This window comes from Panthera uncia, chromosome B1 (genome assembly GCF_023721935.1).
Source record: "Panthera uncia isolate 11264 chromosome B1, Puncia_PCG_1.0, whole genome shotgun sequence".
NCBI lineage: Eukaryota > Metazoa > Chordata > Mammalia > Carnivora > Felidae > Panthera > Panthera uncia.
The window spans coordinates 13,137,139-13,159,872 of NC_064811.1; the positions used below are offsets into that span (position 1 = coordinate 13,137,139).

The following is a 22,734-nucleotide window of genomic DNA, read 5'->3' on the forward strand; positions in this document are numbered from 1 at the left end:
AAATGCATTAATATTTCTGCAGTGAAACAACATTGTTTCACTGAGAGGCATACATAAAAATCATAAATGAGCTCACATCTGTTCAGCTTAGGGTAGGGTTATTGTCCTTTGAACTACTAAACATTTTAAGCACTTTTAGGATTTTGTTACAGCAGATGAGAGATTTGGATGTGAATATTCTCATTATAACAAATTCCAAAAATATATAAGGAAAAAAAGGAAGTGGGAGATTCCTGGGGCTCCTGGGTGGCTCAGTTGGTTGAGCATCCAACTCTTGACAGGTCATGAACTCCTGGTTCGTGAGGTCGCGCCCCGTGTCAGGCTCCTGCTAACCGCACAGCAGCACAGAGCCTACTTGGTATTCTGTCTCTCTCTCTGCCTCTCCCCTACTCCTGCACTCGCTCCCACTCTCTCTCAAACATTTTTTAAAAAGTGAGAGATTCTTGTTTGTTTCTCTCATCATCCAGATATAACCATTATTAACAGTGACATGTTTATAGGAAACTCGGAGAATACAAAAACCCGTAAGAAATTAAAAGTACACGTAATCTGCCTCGCCAGATATAAATACTGTTTGTTAATAATTTGGACCGTTCCCCATGAGTCTTATTTTCAGTGAACATTCCTCTGATTGTATGCCAGCACGCCGATAAGTAAGCTGTAATTACCTTCAGGAAAATGAAACCAGCAGCACTTATGCCTGAAATCGGCAGAACCAATTTACCTTCATGGAGGGGGTCAAATATCCTGGGTGAGGGTTGAAAGAGAAAGACCGGTTCCGATGGGACATGGCGCTGGGGAAGGCTGCACAGTGAAATCTTCTCTCCTCCTGGAAAAACACAACTGAGTCCAAATGAGCCTGACCACACCACTGGGTTTGACCTGATGGAAGATGGTCGAGTGAGGGCAGAACACCGTGAGGGAAAGCCCAGGGGAAGGGGGAGGATGTGTGGGGATCCAGCTGCCATCCACTGAAGCTTTGAGGAAGCACCTTTAGTCCTGTGGCCTGAGTCCCCAGCTTCTGTATAGGGAACGGCGAGCTTATTTGAAACGTCTTGGGCAGTTAGAGAAACAGGTACTCTGGGCATCTGAAGACTAAAAGCTGGTACAATCACTATGTCACCAACCTTGTTTATGCGTGTCACTGTCCACTTTTCTCTCTCCTGCTGTATTATTTTTAAAGCAGATTCTAATCATTGTATAATTTCATCTTTAAAAACATCCACATCTATCTCTAAGAGATAAAGACTCTTTAAAAAAAAAATACCACAATTCTCTTGTCACACCTAGCAAACAAGCTATTCCTTAGTATCATTTAATTTTCAGTTAGTGGTGAAGTTTTCCTGACTGTCTCATCAGCGTCCTGACATGGAACTGCGTGGCAGGGGCAGGGATGGGAGTGAGAGAGGAGACGGGTGTGTGTTTGTGGGAGGACGTGAGGCTGGCAGGCTGCCGAAGATCCCGGATTTCACTCGGGGAAGGACGGGAGGCGTGAGCGGTGCAGAATGGAGCCGAGCTCTCATCTGACACGCTTCCCCAAGACTGCCCTGGTTGATGTGAGGTCAGCGTGCGGGCAAGGCTGGAGTGAGTGGGGAGTCCAGTGGTTCACTGCGCGTGTGAGAGGGGCTTGGACTAAAGCGGTGGAGGCAGAGACGGGTGGGGAAGGTGGCTGGACTTCTCAGGTGGCCGACTAGCCCTCCCACCGTGGGCTGCACTGACAGGTGCCAGTCGAGAGCCACCGTCTGCAGAGCTGGACGTAAGCCAGGAGGAGCAGCGCCCGCCGGTTCAGCTGGGGTGCTACAAGCAACCTGCCACCAGACCAGGGAGCACGGGGCCGCCGGGTTAGAGCCCAAAGCAATGGATGGAGTATCAGGAGACGGGGATGTGAGGGAGGTGGACTGCGTGAAAGCTCAGGGGCAGGTGGAGGGAGGGGTATTCCAAAGAAATGGCCTCAGGCCTTGGTGGCTGTGGGCTACAGACCCCGAGGGAGAAAACTTCTTCCTAAGGGGCCCCGGGGCGGCTTTGCGAACTGGAAAACAGGTAGTCATTTTTACAAAAGGAAGATCAACAAACAATAACTGGCTTGATTGAGTCTACTAAAATTCCAACAGAAGGCAAGCCATTCTGGATTTTCCCAAATTCCATAGATGAAAAAACTGAACCAATCAACCATGGGCAGATGCTGTAGGACTTGAGTGCTTGGGGGGGCGGGGGGCTCTATTTTTTTGTATTAATTTTTTTAGTGAGTATATATTGTTTCAGATAATATACAAAAGTAATCAAGGATCTTCTGAAGGTGGTTTTAGGGTTATCAGGATTAAAATTGCTAGGTAGGCAGAGCAATGGCAAGAACAAAGTGGATGGCCCTCCGGAAGGAACCCTGCAGACCCCCTGGTGGCCCTGACGGCCTCACCATGAGTTGCTTGATGATCTCCTCTCTCTCCTTCAGGCGGGTCTGCAGGCGGCCTATGAGCTGAACGTCCTCTGGCCTGGACGCCCCCTTCCCTGGTTTCTCTCCGGAATCCTTCAGTCTGTTTGGAACAGGCATGCAGTTAGTCTCCTTGCTGCCGTTGCCCAACAACAAGCAGGTGCATGGGGTGGGGACGCTGCTGTGAGCTTAGCCTGGCCAGCTAATATCTCCGTCCACAAAAGGGGAAATGGAGGCCGAGGGACCCTGCCTGCGACCAGCCAGTGAGTTGGCTGCAGAGCTCAGGACCCCAACTCCAAGTCTGACGTCTGCCAGTTACCCCAAGGCTGCGGGGCCAAGGAACCAAAGGCCTGTGGCTGATGCACACACTGCCCTCAGTGAAGCTTCAAGAACCAGGGATGCCTGGGCAGAGAGGCCTCGGCAGAAAAATGTCCCCCACTGCGGCCGCCCGAAGTCTGGGCTGATGCCGACGTGGCTCTGGCGCCATCTGCTGGCCGAAACGGAGAACGGGATGAGCTGGTTCTCCCTCAGAGCTGCGGGCAGCTAGTTCCCCCAGCCCTTTCAGCACGAAGCCAGAGAGAAGTAAATCTGCGCACGGTGGGGGATGGGGTGAGGGCTGCAGGTGACCTACTGACTGTAGTGATAAGAGGGCCGGGACTTCCGGGTGAGATAACTTGGGATCTAATCCCTACTCTGCCTTTAGGAAAAGGCTATGTGACCTTGCGTAGCCTTTCCCTGTGATCATCAGTTACCTATGCTTTAAAAGGGGCACGAAACTGGGTGGTTGTGAGCATTCAGCGAGATAATGGGCGCCTGGCCTGTGGTAAGTGCCCATTAGATGGTAGCTGATAAAACCTTTCACTCTGGATTCTGGATGGTTTGCTTTGCACTGGAGACAGTGGAGAACATGTTTTTAAGAGCACAGACAGGTAACAGATTCACTTAGTGCGGCTTGACCTTGGGCAGGTGGTTTTACCTGTCATCTTCCACCTCCGTGCTGCTAACCCTGACCCCCTAGTCTCTTCTCTCAGCAGCCAGAGTGACCTTATTGAAAGGTAAATCTGACCATGTCATTCCTGCTCAAAGCCTTGCAATGGCTTCCAGTGCACCCTGAACACATCCAAACTCCTTCCTGTTTAGTGCGGGTCTCCTTCATCCCTCCCAGCTAGCCCACCAATCTCAATTCCTGCCACTCACCCTCTCACTTATTCCTGGCTGTTCAGTCATGTGAAGCAGGCCCCAGGGCCATTGTACTTGCTGTTGTGTCCACTTGGAATGTTCCTCCTCCAAACGGCTCTCTCATTCCCTCGCCTCCTTGTGCTTAAATGTCACCTCCTTAGACAGGCCTTCCTTGCCCACCCTTGCCACTCCCTAGACACTGATCCTGTTTTTCTTTTAGCACTTTCAATACCTGATATGAAAAATATTCATGTTTATTTCTTGTCTGAATTCCCATTGAGTTTTTGAGCTCTACGAGAGCATGGTCTTTGTTTAGTTCTGGCTGTAACTCCAGGCACACAGTAGGCTCTTAATAAACATCTGTTGAATAATAAAGATGTATGCATACAGGCACAAGACCCCCTCGGTTTCTTTATCTGTCCATGAAGGAGACTATGAAGATTCAGTGAGGTGATGCATGTTAGAATGGGGCAAATGTTCATTAAAAAGTAGACTTGATCCCGCTGATTTCTTCCCAGGGTGAGGGGTCAAACCAAGCCCATAAGGCAGTGTTCATTCCTCACAGATTCCCAGTGCCCTGCACGGAGAGAATGCAGTCTCATAAAATGATGGGGGGTAACGAACTATCCCCAATTGCCCAGGACTGAGGTGCTTCTTGGAATTCAGAACTTGTAGTTTTAAAACTGGGAGCGTCCCAGGCACAGTGGGATGAGTTGGTCGCCCTAATAAAATGTACCTCTACTAGTCCCTCCTAACCTGGGGCCCAAGGCCTCACTTACTCAGTTTCCAGGGCAGCCAGCCGGGCCTGGAGCCTGGCTTGTGCACTGCTGAAATCCGCCACCATGGCCTGCATCTCCTTCCGGTGTTCCTGGCGTAGCTTCTCCACCTCCCGGGCCCGTTGGGCTTGCTGATCCTCCTCCAGCAGCCTGTGGGTGGAGGGAAGCACAGCCGGGCTGGCCCAGGCTCTAGGGACTGAGCCTCTTGGGCACTGGGGTTTCTCCCCGCTCTGCTGGGTGGCTGGGGTGGGAAGCAATGGGTGGGGGTGATTATGAATGAGGTCAGGATGCTGGGAAGGAGACCTGGGATCTCTTGAGTTGTGGGGTCCAGGATAAACCCTGCTTGTGGGACCCCTTCTCAGCACCTCCTGCCCCAGCATCCCATGAAGGAGAAACCCGACTGTGAAGCCTTCAGGGGCAAGCAGTGGAGGACAGCTCTGGAGGGTTCTCCCAGAAAATCCTCCCTTCACGGGGGGCAAATGGAGGCCTGGAGGCTGAGATTGTGTATCGTAATTACTGATCCTTGGGACTCTGAGGCCTGGGGAGTCACCAGTCCAGTGTTGAAAGGCAGGGAGGGATAGGGGGTAGGTCTTCCTCCATCACTTCCTAGCTGTGTGACCTAAGGCAAGCCACACCCTGCTCAGTTTCTTCACCTGTTAAATGGGTGTGATGATAGTGGCTGCCTTACAGGGTTAGTGCAAGGATGAATCATGCTAACACATGTCCAGAACAAAGTAACAGCGGTTCACCCAGCGCTTCTTCCATGCATTCCGGGGCGGGTGCTAAATCCTGCTCACCTGTCACTGCATTCCAGGACAGCCCTGAGAGGTGGCGGTCTTACCTCCTTCGCGGATGAGGGCGGGGGCGTGGAGAAGCTAGCGGACTCACCTGAGCTCACACGGCACCGCTTGAGCTATTTCACCGCACTGCCTCCCTAAGGCTGGTATTGAAGGGACTTCTAGTACGGTAAGGTCTGATCCCAGAAATTCCTTGATTTGTAGGAAACAGAGTTCCCTCCTCTATCCCAGGGCAAACCCTGCAGTTTTGAGACGAATTCCTAGAGCACTGGTCCTTTTCATGCGTCGGGAGTAACATCAGGGCAGTGCTGGCGTGTTAGGGAGTCTTTCCTTTGCGGAGAAGCCCAGGGGATGAGCCTTAGGTTCAGAGGCTCACCCCGGGGCGCTGGAGGGAGCGAGGGAGAAGGGAGCTCCGGCCCCGCCCGGAGACCGACCTGCGCTGCTCGCGGAGCTGTAGCGCCTCCTGCTGATGCTGTTCCACCTCGGCCCGCAGCCGCTGCACTGCGTCCTTGAGCTGCGAGTTCTCCTCCCAGGGGTCGCAGCCCTCGCTCGGACCCGGCTCCGCGGCGCCCTTCGGGGAGCCCGCCTGGCCCGGGCCGCCCGCGTCCTGGGGAGAAGCACCCGGGAGAGGCGTTTTCAGGAGGCGCCAAGGGCCCCAGATGCGCCGCCGAAGGACGGGGACCCGTGCTCCGCCCAGCCTGGAGCCCTCACCAGCCTCCTGCTCCCGATTGAGGAGCTCACATCCAGGCTCTTCAGGTTTTCCCGCTTTCCGAGTTGGCCAGATCCGCCCTCACAAAGCCTAATAACGTTGGTGAGCCAGGAACGTGACTCAAGGCAAGCCAAACACTCCACCCGGAGCGCCCTCCCCACTTCAACAGCACTGCCTCGGGCAAGAAGCGACAAGCCCGCTCTCCTCTGCTATCACCGAATCCCGATCCCGTCTGTGGAGCGATTACACCGAAGTGCGCTCATTTGTTTAATGGTGGTCTCCTCCACTAGCCTGGGAGGGCCTCCCGAAGGCACCGTCTCCCCTCGAGTTTTCCAATCTGATGGCACCTGGCTCGGGGGCTGGGATCAGAAGGGGCCAAATAAATGCTTGCTAAATGAAATGATACTTGAACGCCAGTGGTTCAGATAGAAATTCAAAAATCTATGTCCAAATGAAATGGGGTCAGAGTTAACCCCTGGTTAGTGAATGTTACAGTTTTCAAGTTCACTCAAACATGCCTGAAGGTTTCTGCGTTTGTTCATTCCACACGGAACAGCTTTGCACAGGGAACATCTGTGGCCCATGCCCCACACCTCTTGCTTCCTGCCCTGGGGCTTGTGTGTGTGTGACACCCATGGGCACGTGGGCACCTGGCACTCACCTGGTTGGTTAAGGTCCTGGGGGGCCATGGTTAGAGCTTGGTTAAGGTCCTGGGGTACCCAGGAGCTTGGTTAAGGTCCTGGGGGGCCATGGAAGAGCTTGGTTAAGGAAGAGCTTGGTTAAGGTCCTGGGGGGCCATGCTTGACTAATGGGAGAAAGAACCTGCTGGATAAATGCATCCCCCTCTGTCCCGAGCTGGGACAGGTATGAGGATGATCTCACAGGGCTCCTCGGAAGATCCCAGCAGGCGGGACACCACTTACCTGCAGTGGTGGCCGACTTAAGGATGCATCCTTGTACTGGGTACCCTCCCTTCCGTCTTTCACTCGTGCTGCCCAGGGCTGCTTTCCTCCTGGCTCACGCCCCCACCTTTCTTCTCTGTGTGGGTTTTCATCTGAGGCCCTGCTATTCCTCCCAGAGGGGTCAGGGCTTCCCTCCAATGAGGTGAAGGTGAAGGCTGGCACCTGGTGGCCGGGTGTCATTCCACCCATCCAAGGATCCATAGCACTTGGGGAGGGAGTTTGTCATTGCAGACGTCACGACCCCACATTTCTCCTGCCCCCTCCCATAGGTAGGGGTGGCTCCCACCAATCTAGAACGCTTACTGGGACACACTCTGTCTGGGAACGCTTACTGGGAACGCTAGACTTTACTGACTGGGCTGAGCTCCTTGTGAGTCATCATTTAAATTTCTCATTAAACACAGATTGTCTTCAGGTGCTCAGTACTGGCACAATCCTGAGCAAAGGATGCCCACGTCCCCCCGATCTTCAGCAGGGCTGGGACATGAACCCACTGTTGGCCACCACAAACCCTGGAGAAGACTCTCCCATGTGCAGACTTCGTGCAGAGTGCTGAGTGGGGGCAGGGATGAAATGAGGCAGACGTGGCTGATTCTCGAAAGACTCCTAATCCAGTTGAGAACATCCATGAAGAACACGCATGATATGCTGGCTGCCTAACAGGGCCATGCGGTAGACACCAGTGCCAGCTGAACTATAACCAGAAGTACTCAGAGACTGGTGGGGTCCCAGGTGTGGAGGGGAGCCCCCTAGAGCTGACTTCGGCAGCACATATACTAAAATTGGAGAGGAGACCACTGGCACAGAGGGTAAGCTGGGCACTGAGGGAGGACGGTGTCCCAAGCAGGGAGTGGACACATGCAAAGGCCCAGAGGCAGGATGCAGACCCCATGTTGAGAGCAGAAGGGGATACGACTGAAGATACAAAGTGCAGCCAGTGGGTGAAGGCTTTTCCTTGCCAGGCTTAGGCATTTGGAGCTCATTCTGATAGCAATAGGGAGTCACTGAAGCCTTTATACAGATGAATAGCTGACACCATATGGTGCATGGTGGGCTGAGGGGGGAGAGAGGCCTGGGCTGTTAGGAGGTCACTGTACTGCCAGCCATGTGGGAATATGGATGTACCCGGAAGGGGTTGATGGGCCAAGTCTGACTACGAGGCTCAAAGAGAGTCAGTGTTGAACCTCAGTGACAAAAAGGCAGCTCCCACTCATGGGAACAGACAGACAGGGAGTCTGTCTGGAAAGGTGTTCTGAGGCATTCTCTGCAGATTTGAGGGAGTGACCCTGACTGTCTGTCTCCAGGGCCTCTCAGGCAGTGACACTCTGAAATGCTATTGTATCTGCATTAAAAATAACACGCAGCACGAAAAACTTGTGTTCTGCTTTTCAAAACGGGAGCCCGCAGGCCCATCGAGTGTCTCCCAGCACCGTGGAGCGAGGCTCTTCCCCATTTCAGACGGGAATGGGGAGCACCCGGGGCCCCTCCTTTATGAGTTTCTCTCTGCAGCCTGGACACTGCTCCCAGAGGGGTGCGGTGTGGGCAGAGTGGGGGTGCTGACCTCTGCAGCGACGGCGTGGTCCTCACTGTCCCCTGGACACTGGGCGGTGGCCTGCGGCTTGCCCAAGCTGCCCAGAGCCCTCAGCTCGGCCTGCAGCACCTCCAGGTCTTTCTGGTGCCCAGAGCAGGCGGCCCGCTGCTCCGACAGCTCCTGCCTCAGGGACTCTGCAGAAGGAAGGGCTGTCATTTCTTAAAGAGAAGATGATTTTCAAGGCTAGTAAGTTTGATACTTTCCTGTTACGGATTTTCGAGACTCTGTATTTTAGTTATTGCAAATTAACTTTGGAAACGTCGTTCCAATAATTCCATAAGCCGTAAGATACCCGTAAGATAGTACAGGGCAAATACTCCACACACATTTGTTAAATAACCAAGTGATGTTTAGAGTGGAAATTAATGACAGTGTAAAAGCATATCCATTGCAAAACACTTCCCATAAACTTACTTCTCTGAAAGTTAGAGTATATCAAACACAGCAAAGCTTAGTTATTCTGATGATATGTTGAAAATTTTACTTGATCATCTTTCTTCCCCACTAGGATTTTAATATAGTGATTTCTACAGCTTATTTTCTTTAAAAAATCCACACCCAATGCAATATTTTGAAATCCCTTATCACAAAAATATGTGCAATAAAACTCTTTAGCAAAGCATAACTACAGTGGGCTCATTTATTACCCACTGTCTCCCCTGGCCTCCTTCTCCCTCCCTCCCTCCCTCCACACCCATCCACCTGTCCGTCCAGCATGTCTGGGTCTCCACCTCAGTGTATCAGGTAATCTGATGGACACTCCCTGCCCCTCACACACTGACCAGCAGGTCAGGTGTGTCTCATACAGACAGTGCAGTAGCTAATCGGGACCAGGAATGTCTAATACCCCCTGTTGTGGCAGGTGCTCTCACCCACCCAATACCACTCATAAAGCCAGTGATTCGCTCTCATTGTTATAGAGTCCACCGACCCCCTTCTTCCTGGGATTGTGTTGAGAATCCCGGCATGTACCCAGGGTCTCTCCTGACTCTTTTGTCCAGGAAAGGACCAGGCTATTGTGGGATCAGAGGGGCCAGGGGACAGGCAGCAGGGACAGCTGCTGTTGGGTGCTGGAATCACCAGGGGTGCCCAACCGGATCTGAATTTTGTCGTGTACCTGAGACATATGGTACACCCTGGGCCTTATCTTGTGTAATCTGCCTCTTTTAGATGCTGCTAACTTTAGCACGTCCCACCTGGACACTAACTGGGGAATCTCTCTCTCTCTCTCTCTCTCTCTCTCCTGCCTGCTTCCCACATCACTTCCTCCAGAAATAGAGCGGATGTGCTGACGTGCAGTCAGTGGGACATGCTGTCTAATGAAAGCTCACCCAAGCAGCAGGTAGATCTTACTCACTTACACAGGTAAAGAAAATGGTCTTCTCCCAAATTCTCTTAAGGAGACCCCCGTCTGGGTGTGAAAAGAAATATTTAGTAAGGCCAATACGATCTTTAATGCTAGGCATGAAATAAGGGGAGGCATTTGTCTTGCTCCTAAGAGTGAGAAAGGCGGGCGCCTGGGTGGCTCAGTTAAGCATCTGACTCTTGGTTTCTGCTCAGGCCTTGATCTCACGGTTCAAGAGTTCAAGCCCTGCATCAGGCTCTGTGCTGACAGTGCGGAGCCTGCGTGGGATTCTCTCTCTCCCTCTCTCTCTGCCCCTCCCCCCCCCCACTCTCTGTCCCAAAATAAATAAATAAAATTAAAATATTTTTTAAAAAAGAGAGAAGGAAGATGAGAAAATGAGGGAAAAGTTGATCTACAAAAACAGAAGTTTCTAGGGTCAGCCACATCTGTGTAACACGCTAGGTGGATGCTGTTATTCCCATTTTACAGATGAGCAACTGAGGCACAGCGTAGGTAAGTAACTTGCCCAAAGTCACACAACTAGTGAGTGTTGGAACTGGGCTTCAAGTCCAGACGATTTGACTCAGGAGATCTTTACTGCTTCTGGTAACTTCCAGAATGCTTTGTGTGACTGGTTTTGGATGTGGAAAGAGGAGGCGAGTTTCATGCCGAGGATCATGGGGGGCCGGGCAGGCAAAGGAAGCAGAGTAACTACAGGAGTCTGGAGGTGTAAGTTGCCCAGTTTTCAGGAATCTTCCGAACGGAAATGAGAGGTTGAGACAATCCCATGCAACTCTCATGAAGGCTCAGCGATCTGGTTATACTTAATAAATAATGATGATGATGATAATACAGGTGCCTCTACTTTTCAAAAGTTCACTTACAGGGATGCCTGGTTGGCTCAGTCGGTTAAGCATCCGACTTCAGCTCAGGTCATGATCTCACAGTTTGTGAGTTCATGCCCCGCATCAGGATCTGTGCTGACCGCTCGGAGCCTGGAGCCTGCTTAGGATTCTGCGCCTCCCTCTCTCTCTCTGCCCCTCCCCCGTTCGTGCCCTGTTTCTGTCTCTCAAAAATAAACGCTGAAAATTTTTTTAAAACTTAAAGTTCACCTACATTAGAACCTATTTTCACTAGCCCAGAGAAATCTGAAGAGGATTTTAATTTTTATATAACAAAGTGAAAAGTGACAACAGCGTTCACTGCTTATTTTGCAGCGAGAGGTCCAGAGGCAGCGCGCACCCCCCAGCGCCTTCCGCGAGAACCACACCCAGCATCTCCGGCCCAAGCACCGGGGCTCCGAGCGGTGTCTGTGAGCATCTGGGCTGTTTCTCCATCTAGTGTGTCCATCCGTTAGCCAGATGTGTCCTACGGTATGAGGAAAGCCTCAGAGAGGTGATTTGGGGGGCCTGGGAACGCTCAACATTTTTTCCATTTAAATTAATGGTAATTGCTTCTTCGCTCTTTGCCATTTCGGCTCATGACACGTTTCACAGGAACGCTCTGCTTTGGGGTAGCAGAAAACCTACACTACAGTCCGCATTCACTGGGCTCCTGTCGTATGCTGGGCACTTTATATTTAATCTCTCTTCAAGTCCACACAACGCCCCTATGAGGTAGGGACAACTGTGACTCCACTTTCCAGAAAAGGAAACTGAGACTGGCAGTGAAACCCGCCTCCCAACCCCGGTGTCCCACCCTGACCTGTGTGCCCACAGACCCCCGGGCCCCATCTTGCCCCAGGTGTCCACGCGTGGACTCGGCGGGGTAGCCAGGCCCTCCCAGGGGCGGCTGGCTGGCTGTATACCTAACACGAGAGCCTGCTGAGCCTGCGTCCTCTCCCGCTCTCCCTGGAGCTCCTGCCGGGCCTTTTCCTCCAGGGCCCGGAGCTCCAGCCGGTGCGCCTGGTGCTGGATCTGCAGGCTGTGGCTGGCTTCCTTCTTCAGGCGCTCCTCTGCGGCCTGCGGGGGGGAAAGTGGGAGAAAGTGGGAATGGAGGGGAGACCTGTCCCCTCTGCCAAGTTCTGCCTCTGCACCAGGGCCCACAGAGCACTCACCACTGTTGGGTGGAGGCCTTATCAGGCTACAGAGGACATTCCCCAACCCATCTGGGATGACAGTGACAGCTGGGCCCCAGCAGCCATTTTGTGCCATGTGAACCTGACCCCAAACCACAGCTGATTAGACCAGAGTGGACACCTGTTCTAACCTGAGCCAGTCATTGGGAATTTGGTGTTAGGAGGCCAGGGAGAGAGCGAGCAAGAAACAGACAGACAGACACTGACTGGTTGGTTCGTTTTAACACACTCGGGAGGAGTGAGGTGACCATCTCACTCGCACCTGCCCCAGGACCAGAGAGGTGCAGAGAGCTGTGTGCGAGGACAGCCAAAGGCTGAGTGCAGAGCAGAGCAGCAGTGACAGAAGGAGGGGCCCGTATAGCTTCTTCAGTCTCTGGTCTAGTCTGGTCCTCGGAACTGGCTGGGTCTCTGCCTTTAGGTTCACTTATTCTTTTATTACTTACTTCATTTATAATTATTTCATTCATTCAGTCATTCTTTTACTCAACATTCATTTTTTGAAACTCTCTTATATATCAAACACCCAAAGTGGGTTCTATGAGCAGCTGTGTAAACTTTAATAGAAATCTCTCCACAGCAAAGCTAGCTCAAGGTGGTTTCTGGGGTAGGAACCATGAATGGTCCCTGAAATGTCCATGTGGGAATCCCTGGAATATGTTACTGGAATCTCTGGAATAATCCCTGTGAATATGTTACTTTACATGTAAAAGGAGTGTGCAGGTGTGATTTAGTTAAGGATCCTGAAATGGGAGATTATCCCGAATTATCTGGGAGGGTCCAATGTGGTCATAAAGGTCCTTACCAGAGGGAGGCGGGAGAGCCAGTGAGAGGAGAGGTGCTAAGAGGAAGCAGAGGGGGAGGGGAGGGGAAGAGGAGTTAGGAGGGTGATGGGGGAGAGGGGAAGGGAGGCGGGTATGGGAAGATGTTCCATGCTAGGCTGCTGGCTTTGATGATGCAGGAAGGGGCCGGGAGCCAAGGAAAGCAGACAGCCTCTAGAAGCCTCAAGAGGCAGGAAAACAGATCCTCCCTGAGAGCTTTCAGAAGGAGCACATTCCTGCCAACACCTTGACCTCCAGAACTGTCAGGTAATAAATCTTCGATGTGTTCAGCCACCAATGTGTTACAGCAGCGATAGGAAATGTATTAAGTTTCTGTTTTTTATTTTTTGTTTGTTTGTTTGTTTACAACAGAGAATTCCAGTTAAGACACAGCCCACCTTTTAGATGAGGAAATTGAGGCTGGGGGAGATGGACTGGTTTTCGAAAGTCACACAGGAAAGATGTGGCAAATATCGCCTCCCTCCCCCTTTTTAAGAGCCAGCTGCAGGGACTGACCTGACTGCAGACAGGTAAAGTTGGAGGCAGGATCGCAACCTTGGGCGGCAGCGGTCCTGGGCCCAATGAGAAATGGGGTTTCAGCAAAGGCAGGAGGCTCCTGCTGGGGAGCACTGAGCCCTACCACCTCCCCCCCCCCCCCCCCCCCCCCCCCCAGGCAGCTAGCTGAATGCAGCAGGGCCTCCAGATGCTTACTTGTGCCTTTGGCTTCCTAGAAACGGGACCGGTTTTACTCCTCCCATGGGAAACTCAAACGGTGCTGAGTTTATTTAATAAGAAAGAAGAGTCTCCTGCTTTTCAGACTCTGATATTTCCTCCTCCTGCACTTGCTGCAAGGCTCAGAGAACTCCAACTGGTGGCATTTTTATCCCAAGGGAAATGGGAACCGAGAAGTATGAGCTAAGGCTTGCCCAAGACAGTGCCAAAGTCTCTCAGTCTGTGACCCAGGCCCTCGGTGCCTGGGGGCAGTAGCCCTTAGCAGTGAGGACTAAGCAAAGTTTAGCACCCAGGGTTTTTATCAAAACTGGACCCTCATCCCTGGTGAGTTGCTCCAGTAAACCTATGGGAAGTTTGCTCTGCTTTTGCTGTGGTCGGTTTAGAGCCACCCCAAAGGCCCATTTTCACCCTGTCTCTCTACAAAGGTTCTGACACCAATTACAATGTATGTGGGTGGTGGGGGGTGTGGGTTCCCTACCCCAACAAGCAATGATCGAAGCCCAAGTGTCCCACAATTCAACTCAGTCCTGACACTATCTACCCGGAGACAGCAGCATGTCCCACGGGGTGAGAGCTCAGTCCCACAAGACCGCCCTCCTTTCAGGTAACTATTGCAAGACTAGGTTGTTACCTGTGCTTCTGACCAACTAGCTATAAGTCAGAGGTTCCCATGACCCCCTCCCTGAATTCGATTAACTTGTTAAAGTGGCTCACAGAACTCAGGAAACCCATTTACTTACTAGATTATCGATTTATTGCAAAGGATATTAAAGGATATGAATCAACAGCCAGATGAAGAGATATGCAGGAAGAGGTCTGGGACGGTCCCAAGCACAGGAGCTTTTGTTCCCAGGGAACTGGGGTGTGTCACCTTTTTGGTACTTGGATGTGTTCACCCACCTGCAAGCTCTCTGAGCCCCCCTCCTTTTGGGTTTCTAAGAGGGTTCATCACATAGACATGATTAATTAAATCATTGGCCATTTGATTGATTGGATCTCCAGCCTCTCCCCAGAGGTCAGGGGTGGGACTGAAAGTTCCAACCCTCCAATCCTATGGTTGGTTCCCCTGGCCACCAGCTCCCCAACCCTCAGGTGGGGTCCAGAAGCCACCTCCTTAACATAACAAAAGACACCTTAGCTGCTCTCATCACTTAGGAAGTTCCAAGAGTTTTAGGAGCTCTGTGTCAGAAATGAGACTAAGACTAAATAATATTTCTTGTTATAAATCACAATATCATTCTTTCCGTGCCCCATCCTGGGTAAAGTCTCCTTTCCCTGTGCTCCCCAAATACCTTGGGCAACTGCCTCATAGCTCCAACTCACTGAATTGCAGCAGCCTGTTTGAGTGGTTGCCTTTCCCCCTAGAGGTGAGCTCCATAAAGACAGGAGTGTGTTATCATCTTGGAATCTCTGGAGCTCAGCACCGTGGTAGTTTGCGGTCACTGCTCAATAAGTAACTGCAGAATCATGAGTGAGCAGTGACAGGGGATCTTCAAAAACTTGAGCTCTGCTATAGACAGGATGTTTATACCTCCCATCCCCCAAATTCATATGTTGAAACCTGATCCCCAAAATGATGGTATTAGGGGTGGAGCTTCTGGGGGTGATTAGGTCAACGATGGTGAAACCCTCATAAATCACTGCACCTGTAAAGGACGTCTTAAAAAGCTCCCTGCTCCTACTCCCATGTGAGGTGACAGCAAGACAGGTGTCTGTGAACTAGAAAGTGAGCTCTCAATAGACACTAAACCAGTAGGTGCTTGGTCTTGCACTTCCAGCCTCCAGAACTGTGGGAAATAAATTTCTGTTGTTTACAAGCCACTCAGTCCATGGTATTCCGTTACAGCAGCCTGAATGGACAAAGACAAGCTCTTAGCCACATATGGTTCTAAGTACTTGACATGTATTATCTCTTTTGATGCTCTCAATGGTCCTATTAGCTATTATTTGATAAATGAGCAAACTGAGGCACAAAGAAGCTGAGTGACTGCCTGAGCCCACACTTCATAAGTGGTAGACCCAGGATTTGAACGCATGCATCCCACCCTTCATCACTATCCTGTCCCAGCAATGACTATGTATCTGCTATTTCATTCTTTTTTTTTTTTTTAATTTTTTTTTCAACGTTTTTTATTTATTTTTGGGACAGAGAGAGACAGAGCCTGACGCGGGGCTCGAACTCACGGACCGCGAGATCGTGACCTGGCTGAAGTCGGACGCTTAACCGACTGCGCCACCCAGGCGCCCCACATTCTTTTTTTTTTAATGTTTATTTATTTTTGAGACAGAGAAAGAGGGAGAGAACATGCAAGTGGGGGAGGGGCAGAGAGAGTGGGGGGGTGCAGAGGATCCAAAGCAAGTTCTGTGCTGACAGCCCGATGCGGGGCTTGAACTCACAAACTGCAAGATCATGAGCTGAAGTCTGACAATCAACTGAGCCACCCAGGTGCCCCTCTATCTGCTATTTCTAATTAGAACTGGAACTTGATTTCCTTGGTGTCATTTTGGAATCATCATATTTGAGCCAGCAACAAGGACCCCGTGAGCCTGCAGGGTCTCCAGGGACTGGAGCTAAGAACTGCAGGATATCCCCCTCTCCTGAGGCCAGACCTCACATGTTCCTTCTTCCAATCAACCAAAGCCCCTGGAACTTCTCCTCCCCACCGGTGGGTCATGCCTCCCAGCTTCCTCTGCCTGAAATCAAGGGTCAAGGTCTGCGCACTGAATGGGTAAAGTTCAGGAAAACACAAAGGCCAGAATTACCCACCACTAACAATCTAGGATCTCATCAACCTGAGCTCTTGTAAAAGAAGAAAGAGAACTCACATTTTTTGAACACCTACCAAGTGCCAAGTAGTCCACATGCATTGTTTCATTTTTCTTTTTTTGTTAAAGCTTATTTTGTATTTTTATCAGGGCAATGAATACACATAGTATAAAGGGCTAAATAGTATTAAAAGTAAGGAAAACCAGCACCTTGGAACCCTCCTTTTCCTCTCCGCCCTCTGTTCTCTGGAGGCCACCGATGACAACTCTTCTCATTGCTTCTTCTGGGATTTACCACCATCACCAGGCTAGAATCTCCATTCTGCTTCATCTTAGTTGTTTTAGACATTAGGAATTATCTTCCCATTAGGGTAGATGAGGATTTCAGGTCTCATACACTCTCCCCCTTCCATTCCTCATATTTCATTAAATTACTTTTTCATTATAGTGACATAAATTCAATACCTTTATTATTATGAGTAAATACAGTTCATTCCCAAGTGAAATAAACTATTATGATTAAAGCCTACCTGCACAACTTTTTCTTTTTCCTTGTATTAAAATAACTTGCTTAGCTTTCTTTGCTAAGCTTAAAAAATGTTGCTTAGCTTTCTTTGAATATTTGGCTAAAACTTCCTATAACATCTGAAAGCTTTGTAAAATGTGTGTGTGTGTGTGTGTGTGTGTGTGTGGTGTGTGTTGGGGGGCTCTTGGTGTCTCAATTGGCTGAGCATCCGACTCTTGATTTCAGCTCAGGTCATGGTCTTGCGGTTCATGAGAGGAACCCCGTGTCGGGCTCTGCGCTGACAGCATGGAGCCTTCTTGGGACTCTCTCTCTCTCTCTCTCTCTGCCCTTCCCTGCCTCACATTCTCTCAAAATAAATAATAAACATGAAAAAGAATTCCAAAAACCCACGTGTGTGTGTGTGTAAACACTGCCAATACGACTTTCCACATGGCCAAGTTGATCAGAGAATCCGTCAGTTCTATTTTCCCCCAGAGCCCTTCTCCCGGGACCTCCGTCCTCTTGCTCCAGCCCACACTGGGTTGTGGCTCAGCCAGCAGCATAGCTGAGCTCCTCCCTTTTCCTTCTCCTACACTGGATTCCTCTATCCTAGATCTCTCTTATTCCCTCGTCCTTGGTTTGCTCCCTTTTTTTTGCAGGCCACTCTTCAAGGAACTTCCTAAGAAAAAGTACGTGGAAGGTATACCAGTCTGGGTCCAACAGGAGACAGAAACCACACGGTATTTTAAGTTGGAGAAGCTCAATATAAAGAACTATTGCGCTATGACAGGGGAGTAACTCTAGAGATGCAAAGAGAACTCCAGGTGTCCTGAGGCTGAGAGAGAGCACCCAAGACAAGGATAACTTGGACGGCGGGAGTCCTTCCCCAGTTTGGGTCCAGACCTTGTTGGAGAAGGCATGCTGGCAGCTCACTGGGGGAGAAGATCACTGGGCTGCCCAGGCCAGAGTTGGTCAAGCAGGAACAACCCTCCATGGCACAGATGAGCCACAGTTGGTGATGCTCAGAGGACATGGGGGCACCATGAAGGCATGAGGGCCAGAGCAGACAGTATTTTTCTCAGGAGGCTGGCACAGAACCATCTCTGGGCTGTAGGCAACAGTGGACATTGGCAGGATCCCAGGGAGAGTCAGGGTGTGTACGCGTGAGGGCTGGAGTGTGTTGTGTCCACAAGGGGAGGCCACAGGAAGGTAGTCACTGGCCACGGTTGTGGGGTCACTGCGAGGTTACAGGGACAGAGTAACACCTGATGTCCTCACACGGCCACATCACTGTTCAACTGTGCAAATGAAGCCAGAAACAAAGCAAAAACACAGCTGCAAGAACCAGGAAGAGAAGCCTCTTTCCTCCTACAAGGTGCCTCCAGCGCCCTCTACTGACAAAGCTTAACATTGAGCCCTCTGCAAAGGAGCAATGCTTCAAGAATCTGGTCATAATTTCAGGACAAGCACTGAAGAATGAATTGGGAGCTGAGAGGCAATAAATTGATAACAGAAGGTAAATTTCCTAATACTTCATATCCCAGTAAATATTTGTAATCAATTCTCACACTTATGAATAGTTTTAATTAAATTTCTCAAAATCGCCCGTTGGCTTCTAGCTTCTTGTGTTGGCTGTGGAGATATCTGATGACGTTCTGATTCAAGTACTTTGTGCCTGGTATCGCTTTTCCGCATTAGAAGCTTTGGAATTGCTTCTGTTTCCCTGGTGTCCTGAAATTTCAAGAAGAACCTCGGTAGGGGTCCTTCTCATATAGGTCTAAGGATTTCATTGTTTCTTTGAAAATACTCTCCCCTCCATTATCTCTTTCTGGAACTCCCATTTGTTAGATATCAGGGTCCCAGCTGACATCTAGTCTCTCCATTTCTTGTTCCTTCTCCTCCATCATCCATTTCATGTTCTTTCTATCTTTGCTTTCCAGAAAGTTTCTTCATTTTTTACATTTCAAATCGTTTCTGGATTTTTAGAAATTCTGACATTATATATATAATATAAAGAGCTCTTCCTTACTCTAATTGCCCCTCCTTTACAAATAGCATGTTGTTCTTGTTCACTTGTTCTTGTTCTTGTTCACAGATGCAAAATCATCTTTTAATTCTGAGGAGATCAATCCTCAGAAGCTTTTTTTCCTCTTTTTCTTCTGACTGCATTAACCATTTCTTCTGCATCGTTTCTTTTTAAAAAAATTTTTTTTATTTAATGTTTTTATTTATTTTTGGGACAGAGAGGGACAGAGCATGAGCAGGGGAGGGGCACAGAGTGGGGGAGACACAGAATCTGAAGTGGGTTCCAGGCTCTGAGCTGTCAGCACAGAGCCCGACGCGGGGCTCGAACTCACAGACTGTGAGATCATGACCTGAGCTGAAGTCAGAGGCTTAACTGACTGAGCCACCCAGGTGCCCCTCTGCATCTTTTCTTTCTCCCTCCATAATCTTGGATTCCAACTTCCATGTTAGTGGCTTCCATAAAAAGTTTAGCTGTCCTTTCATATTTAAGATGGAGCACTGAAGGCTACTTGGAAGAGGGTCCCATTGGGTGGTGGGCACCCTCTGGAGGTTGACCAGATGGCCAACCAGCAATTTTACTAGAAGCCCACAAATGTGAGAATCTACAGGTCTTTTCTCCAGGATGGTTTAATTTCTCCAGAGAAGGTTCTCCAGTCTCCTACTTAGGGGGTCTAAGTTCTAGTTACTTGCCTCCTGGAGCTGAGCAGCAGAATGCACTTCTGGGGACAGGACAGAGGTGGCAGCAGTCTATCTAATGGCTCAGTATACAGATTCTCACCTACACCTGTTCTCAGACCCAAGCCTCACCCTAGCCTCTGTGACTGGTATTTCCTAATTCAGAGTCTCTCTGGCTTAGTTTATCCAGGCGTTTCCTTTGGCTCAGGTCATGAACTCATGGTTGGTGGGTTTGGGGCCCGTGTTGGGCTCTGCACTGTCAGGGCACAGCCTCCTTGGGATTCTTTCTGTCCACCCCTCCACGACCCATCCTTTCTCTCTGTCTCTCAAAATAAATAAATAAACTTAAAAAAAAACACTTGAGACTTTAATTCAGTGAGACACTTTACTAAGCAACTATTGTGAAGTAGGTGAAGAATCAGTGATGAACAAATACAGATGGCTCCTGCCTCAAGGAGCTTCACTTAGTAGATCTGATCATATAAAAAAGTCATTCGTTAGTGCATGCAGACTGCCATGACCAAGGAAGACCAAGGTGACATAGTAGGAGACTCAGCTCCTGAGAGAGCAGGAGGTAGGAGATCGATGAAAAGTGCTCCTGCTGGATTACACATTGTCGTGGGCCTGACCACCTCATCCCAACTTTCCAAGCTGTCCTCTCTGTTTTTACCTCTGGGCCAAGCCTGCCTCTCCCAGCATGCATCACACACGACATTGCCCAAGTCATAAAGAAAGTAGTTCTCATGTTATCAAGATCACATGAGAATAAGGAGAAGCAGCACAAGAAGCACAACAGAACCCATGTGTGAATCCTTCCTTGGCTGCTTACTAGTCGTGTGACCCTAAGTAAGTTAATAAATCTCTCTGAACCTTTTTCTTCATCTGAAAAAATGGGCCATGATAACAGTGACCTTGTAGGATTCATGTGGGGATTGGAGATAATGTACAAAAGGAAAGGCACCCCATGTAGTGCATAGCAGGTGCTTGCATAGCGAGCGCTCAGTAAATAGTGGATTTCATAACTATCACCCTTACCTTGAGTTCTTGATTTTTGGCCTTCTCAAGCATGCGCAAGGCTCGCTGGTGGGAGGCCTCGAGCTGGGCTTTCATGGCCTGGTTCTGCTGAACGGTCTCCTGGAGCTCGTGCTGCAGCTTCTCCCTTTCGTGGTCGGAGAGTTGCTTGAGCTCCTGCAGGTCCTCCCGGTAGCTGCTGGCGCACTGCTCCAGAGCCTGCTGCATCTGGGAGACCTGCCCGACAGGGCATCCTGCCCTCAGGCTAGCTCCCCTCCCTCCCCCTTCCTGGGATACTTTAAAAAAAATAAGTGTTCCGAGCATCTCAAACCAGCTGAGCCTCCTTTATCTGTGGGAACTCTGAGGAGGGCACCTGTAACCTTGAAACACCTGGGGATGGCCAGTCTCCGAGGGGCTTCCTGGCTAGAGTCACAGATGCCAGGTGAGAGGGGCAGGGGGGTTGGGATGTAAACTATCCAAGAGAAACCAAAGAGGGGACCGCTGAAGTCTTCTCTGACAATCCCATTTAGTATTACACCCCCCCTCCCGCCCACCACCAGATAGCCTCTCAATCCTTCTTATCGTGTTCTGCTTTTCCTTTTTCCTGAAACCCTATCATCCTCTAATACACCATGAGCTTTACTTAATTCGTATGTCTAGTATTTACAGTCTGTACCCACTTCCTCTACTGTAATATAAACGCTGTAATGCAGGACTTTTGTTTAACTTGTTCACTGATGTATCCCAAGCATCTAGAAGGGTTCCTGGCTCATGGCAGGTACTCATGAGCCACAGGATGTGTTGAATGAATGAATAAATGAATGAATGAATGAAGCCAAGAATCCCACCTTGCCCTGACCCGGAATGCCCTCCCCATGAATCAGTCCTTGCATGTATTTCCAAGGCTGTCTGTAGGGATGAGAAGGAGGCTGGGTCTCCCTCAGAGTGAGGGCACACCCCCCCCATGGCTGTCCTACCTGGGCTTGCAATCTGGCCTTCTGGCTTTGCCACTCCTCCTGCAGACGCTGGATGTCGGGTGCCTTCTCCTCCAGCAAAGAGCTCAGTGGAGGTTGCAGGTCATCTCCTTCCTTGAGGGGCACTTTGATCCTTTGAAGAGAGAGAGGCTCAAATCACACAAAGTCCTGGGTGGAGAATGACGTGACCACCTTGGGCTGGGAGAGGGGACCTGCCACGGCAGTGAGTGGGGTGAGAAACATTTTCCTTGGCTTTAAAAAGTAACCTGACACACAATTCTAAGTGTTATCACAATTCTCAGTTATGAGTTACTTATGGGGCCCTTGGGAGCTCCAAAAAAGAGGTCTCTATGGCCTAATTTCACAACTCTTCCTGAAGATGAAAAAAAAAAAGAAATAATAATGTTTTACTTGAATACAGCACTTTACACTTTTCAAAGCATACTCATACCATTTATTGACGGTCCCAGGAATACATAGGAGGATTGCAAAGAGGCCTTTACATATACAGCACGAACAAGAAGATGCTGGGTTAGAGCTGCAGGAGTTTCTTGTTCCAGGACAGATGTTCAAGGAGGTCTTTGGAGCAGACCTTCCTTTACTTAATGCTGAACTTTTAAACCAGCAGAGAAATTCAAATATAACTGACAGTGAACTGGGATTTTAAGTATTTATCCTGTGTAGCAGTGTGAAAGAATGCCATGCCGTGGGCATCTCTGCAGAGATTGCTAGGATGTAGGTGGAGTTTTCTCCTTCCAGCAAGGACATTAGGCCAGAGGACCAGAGGTTAAGAGGGGAGGGCCCTTATCTGGGAAGAAAGGCATTGAGAAGGGGGAACTCTGGCTTGGCAGAGGCAGGGAGGCCCAGCAACATGGGCACAAGCTGGGGGGTAAAGGAATAGATAGTCAGCAGGGACTCCCGAAAGGGAAGACAGGAAGCCAAGAGCAGCACAGCAATGTGGTTCAGAGCATGAACTGGAACCAGATTCCCCAGAGTCAAATTTAGTCCTACTGTGGACCAGTTATGTGATGTTGGGTGAGGCCTTTAAACTATCTGGGCCTAAATTTCCTCATCTGTAATGTGGGGTTAGTAATGGTAACATTCACATGAAATGTTGTAAGGATTAATAGAGTAAATATCTTTTAAAAACTTAAAACCATGTCAGACACATAGTAAGAATTATATAAAGAATTAACCAAACACTTAGCAAAGAGAGGTTTCTTTCTCTGCATTCTGTTTCTTTTAGGTAATCCTTTAAGCTTTTGAGGAAAACTACCTTGAAGGAGAAACAAACAGAAGCCTCCTGGGTCTGAGCTCTGGGTATGAAACAAACCAAGGATTAGGAGACCGTCAGAAGGGGATCA

At 49.8% G+C, this 22,734-nt stretch overlaps 1 protein-coding gene across 1 annotated transcript in view; it reads right to left on the reverse strand.

The window, feature by feature from the left end:
- The window catches only part of FAM184B (family with sequence similarity 184 member B), a 154,045-nt gene that overhangs the window by 3,442 nt on the left and 127,869 nt on the right, over positions 1–22,734 (reverse strand). Inside the window, exons 9-16 of the mRNA XM_049630365.1 lie at positions 21,374–21,503; positions 20,421–20,633; positions 11,595–11,748; positions 8,413–8,576; positions 5,615–5,787; positions 4,387–4,533; positions 2,414–2,531; positions 725–829 (exon numbers count right to left, since the gene is read on the reverse strand). Of these exons, the coding sequence (XP_049486322.1) occupies positions 725–829; positions 2,414–2,531; positions 4,387–4,533; positions 5,615–5,787; positions 8,413–8,576; positions 11,595–11,748; positions 20,421–20,633; positions 21,374–21,503 (1,204 nt within the window). The remainder of the gene's footprint in view (positions 1–724; positions 830–2,413; positions 2,532–4,386; positions 4,534–5,614; positions 5,788–8,412; positions 8,577–11,594; positions 11,749–20,420; positions 20,634–21,373; positions 21,504–22,734) is intronic.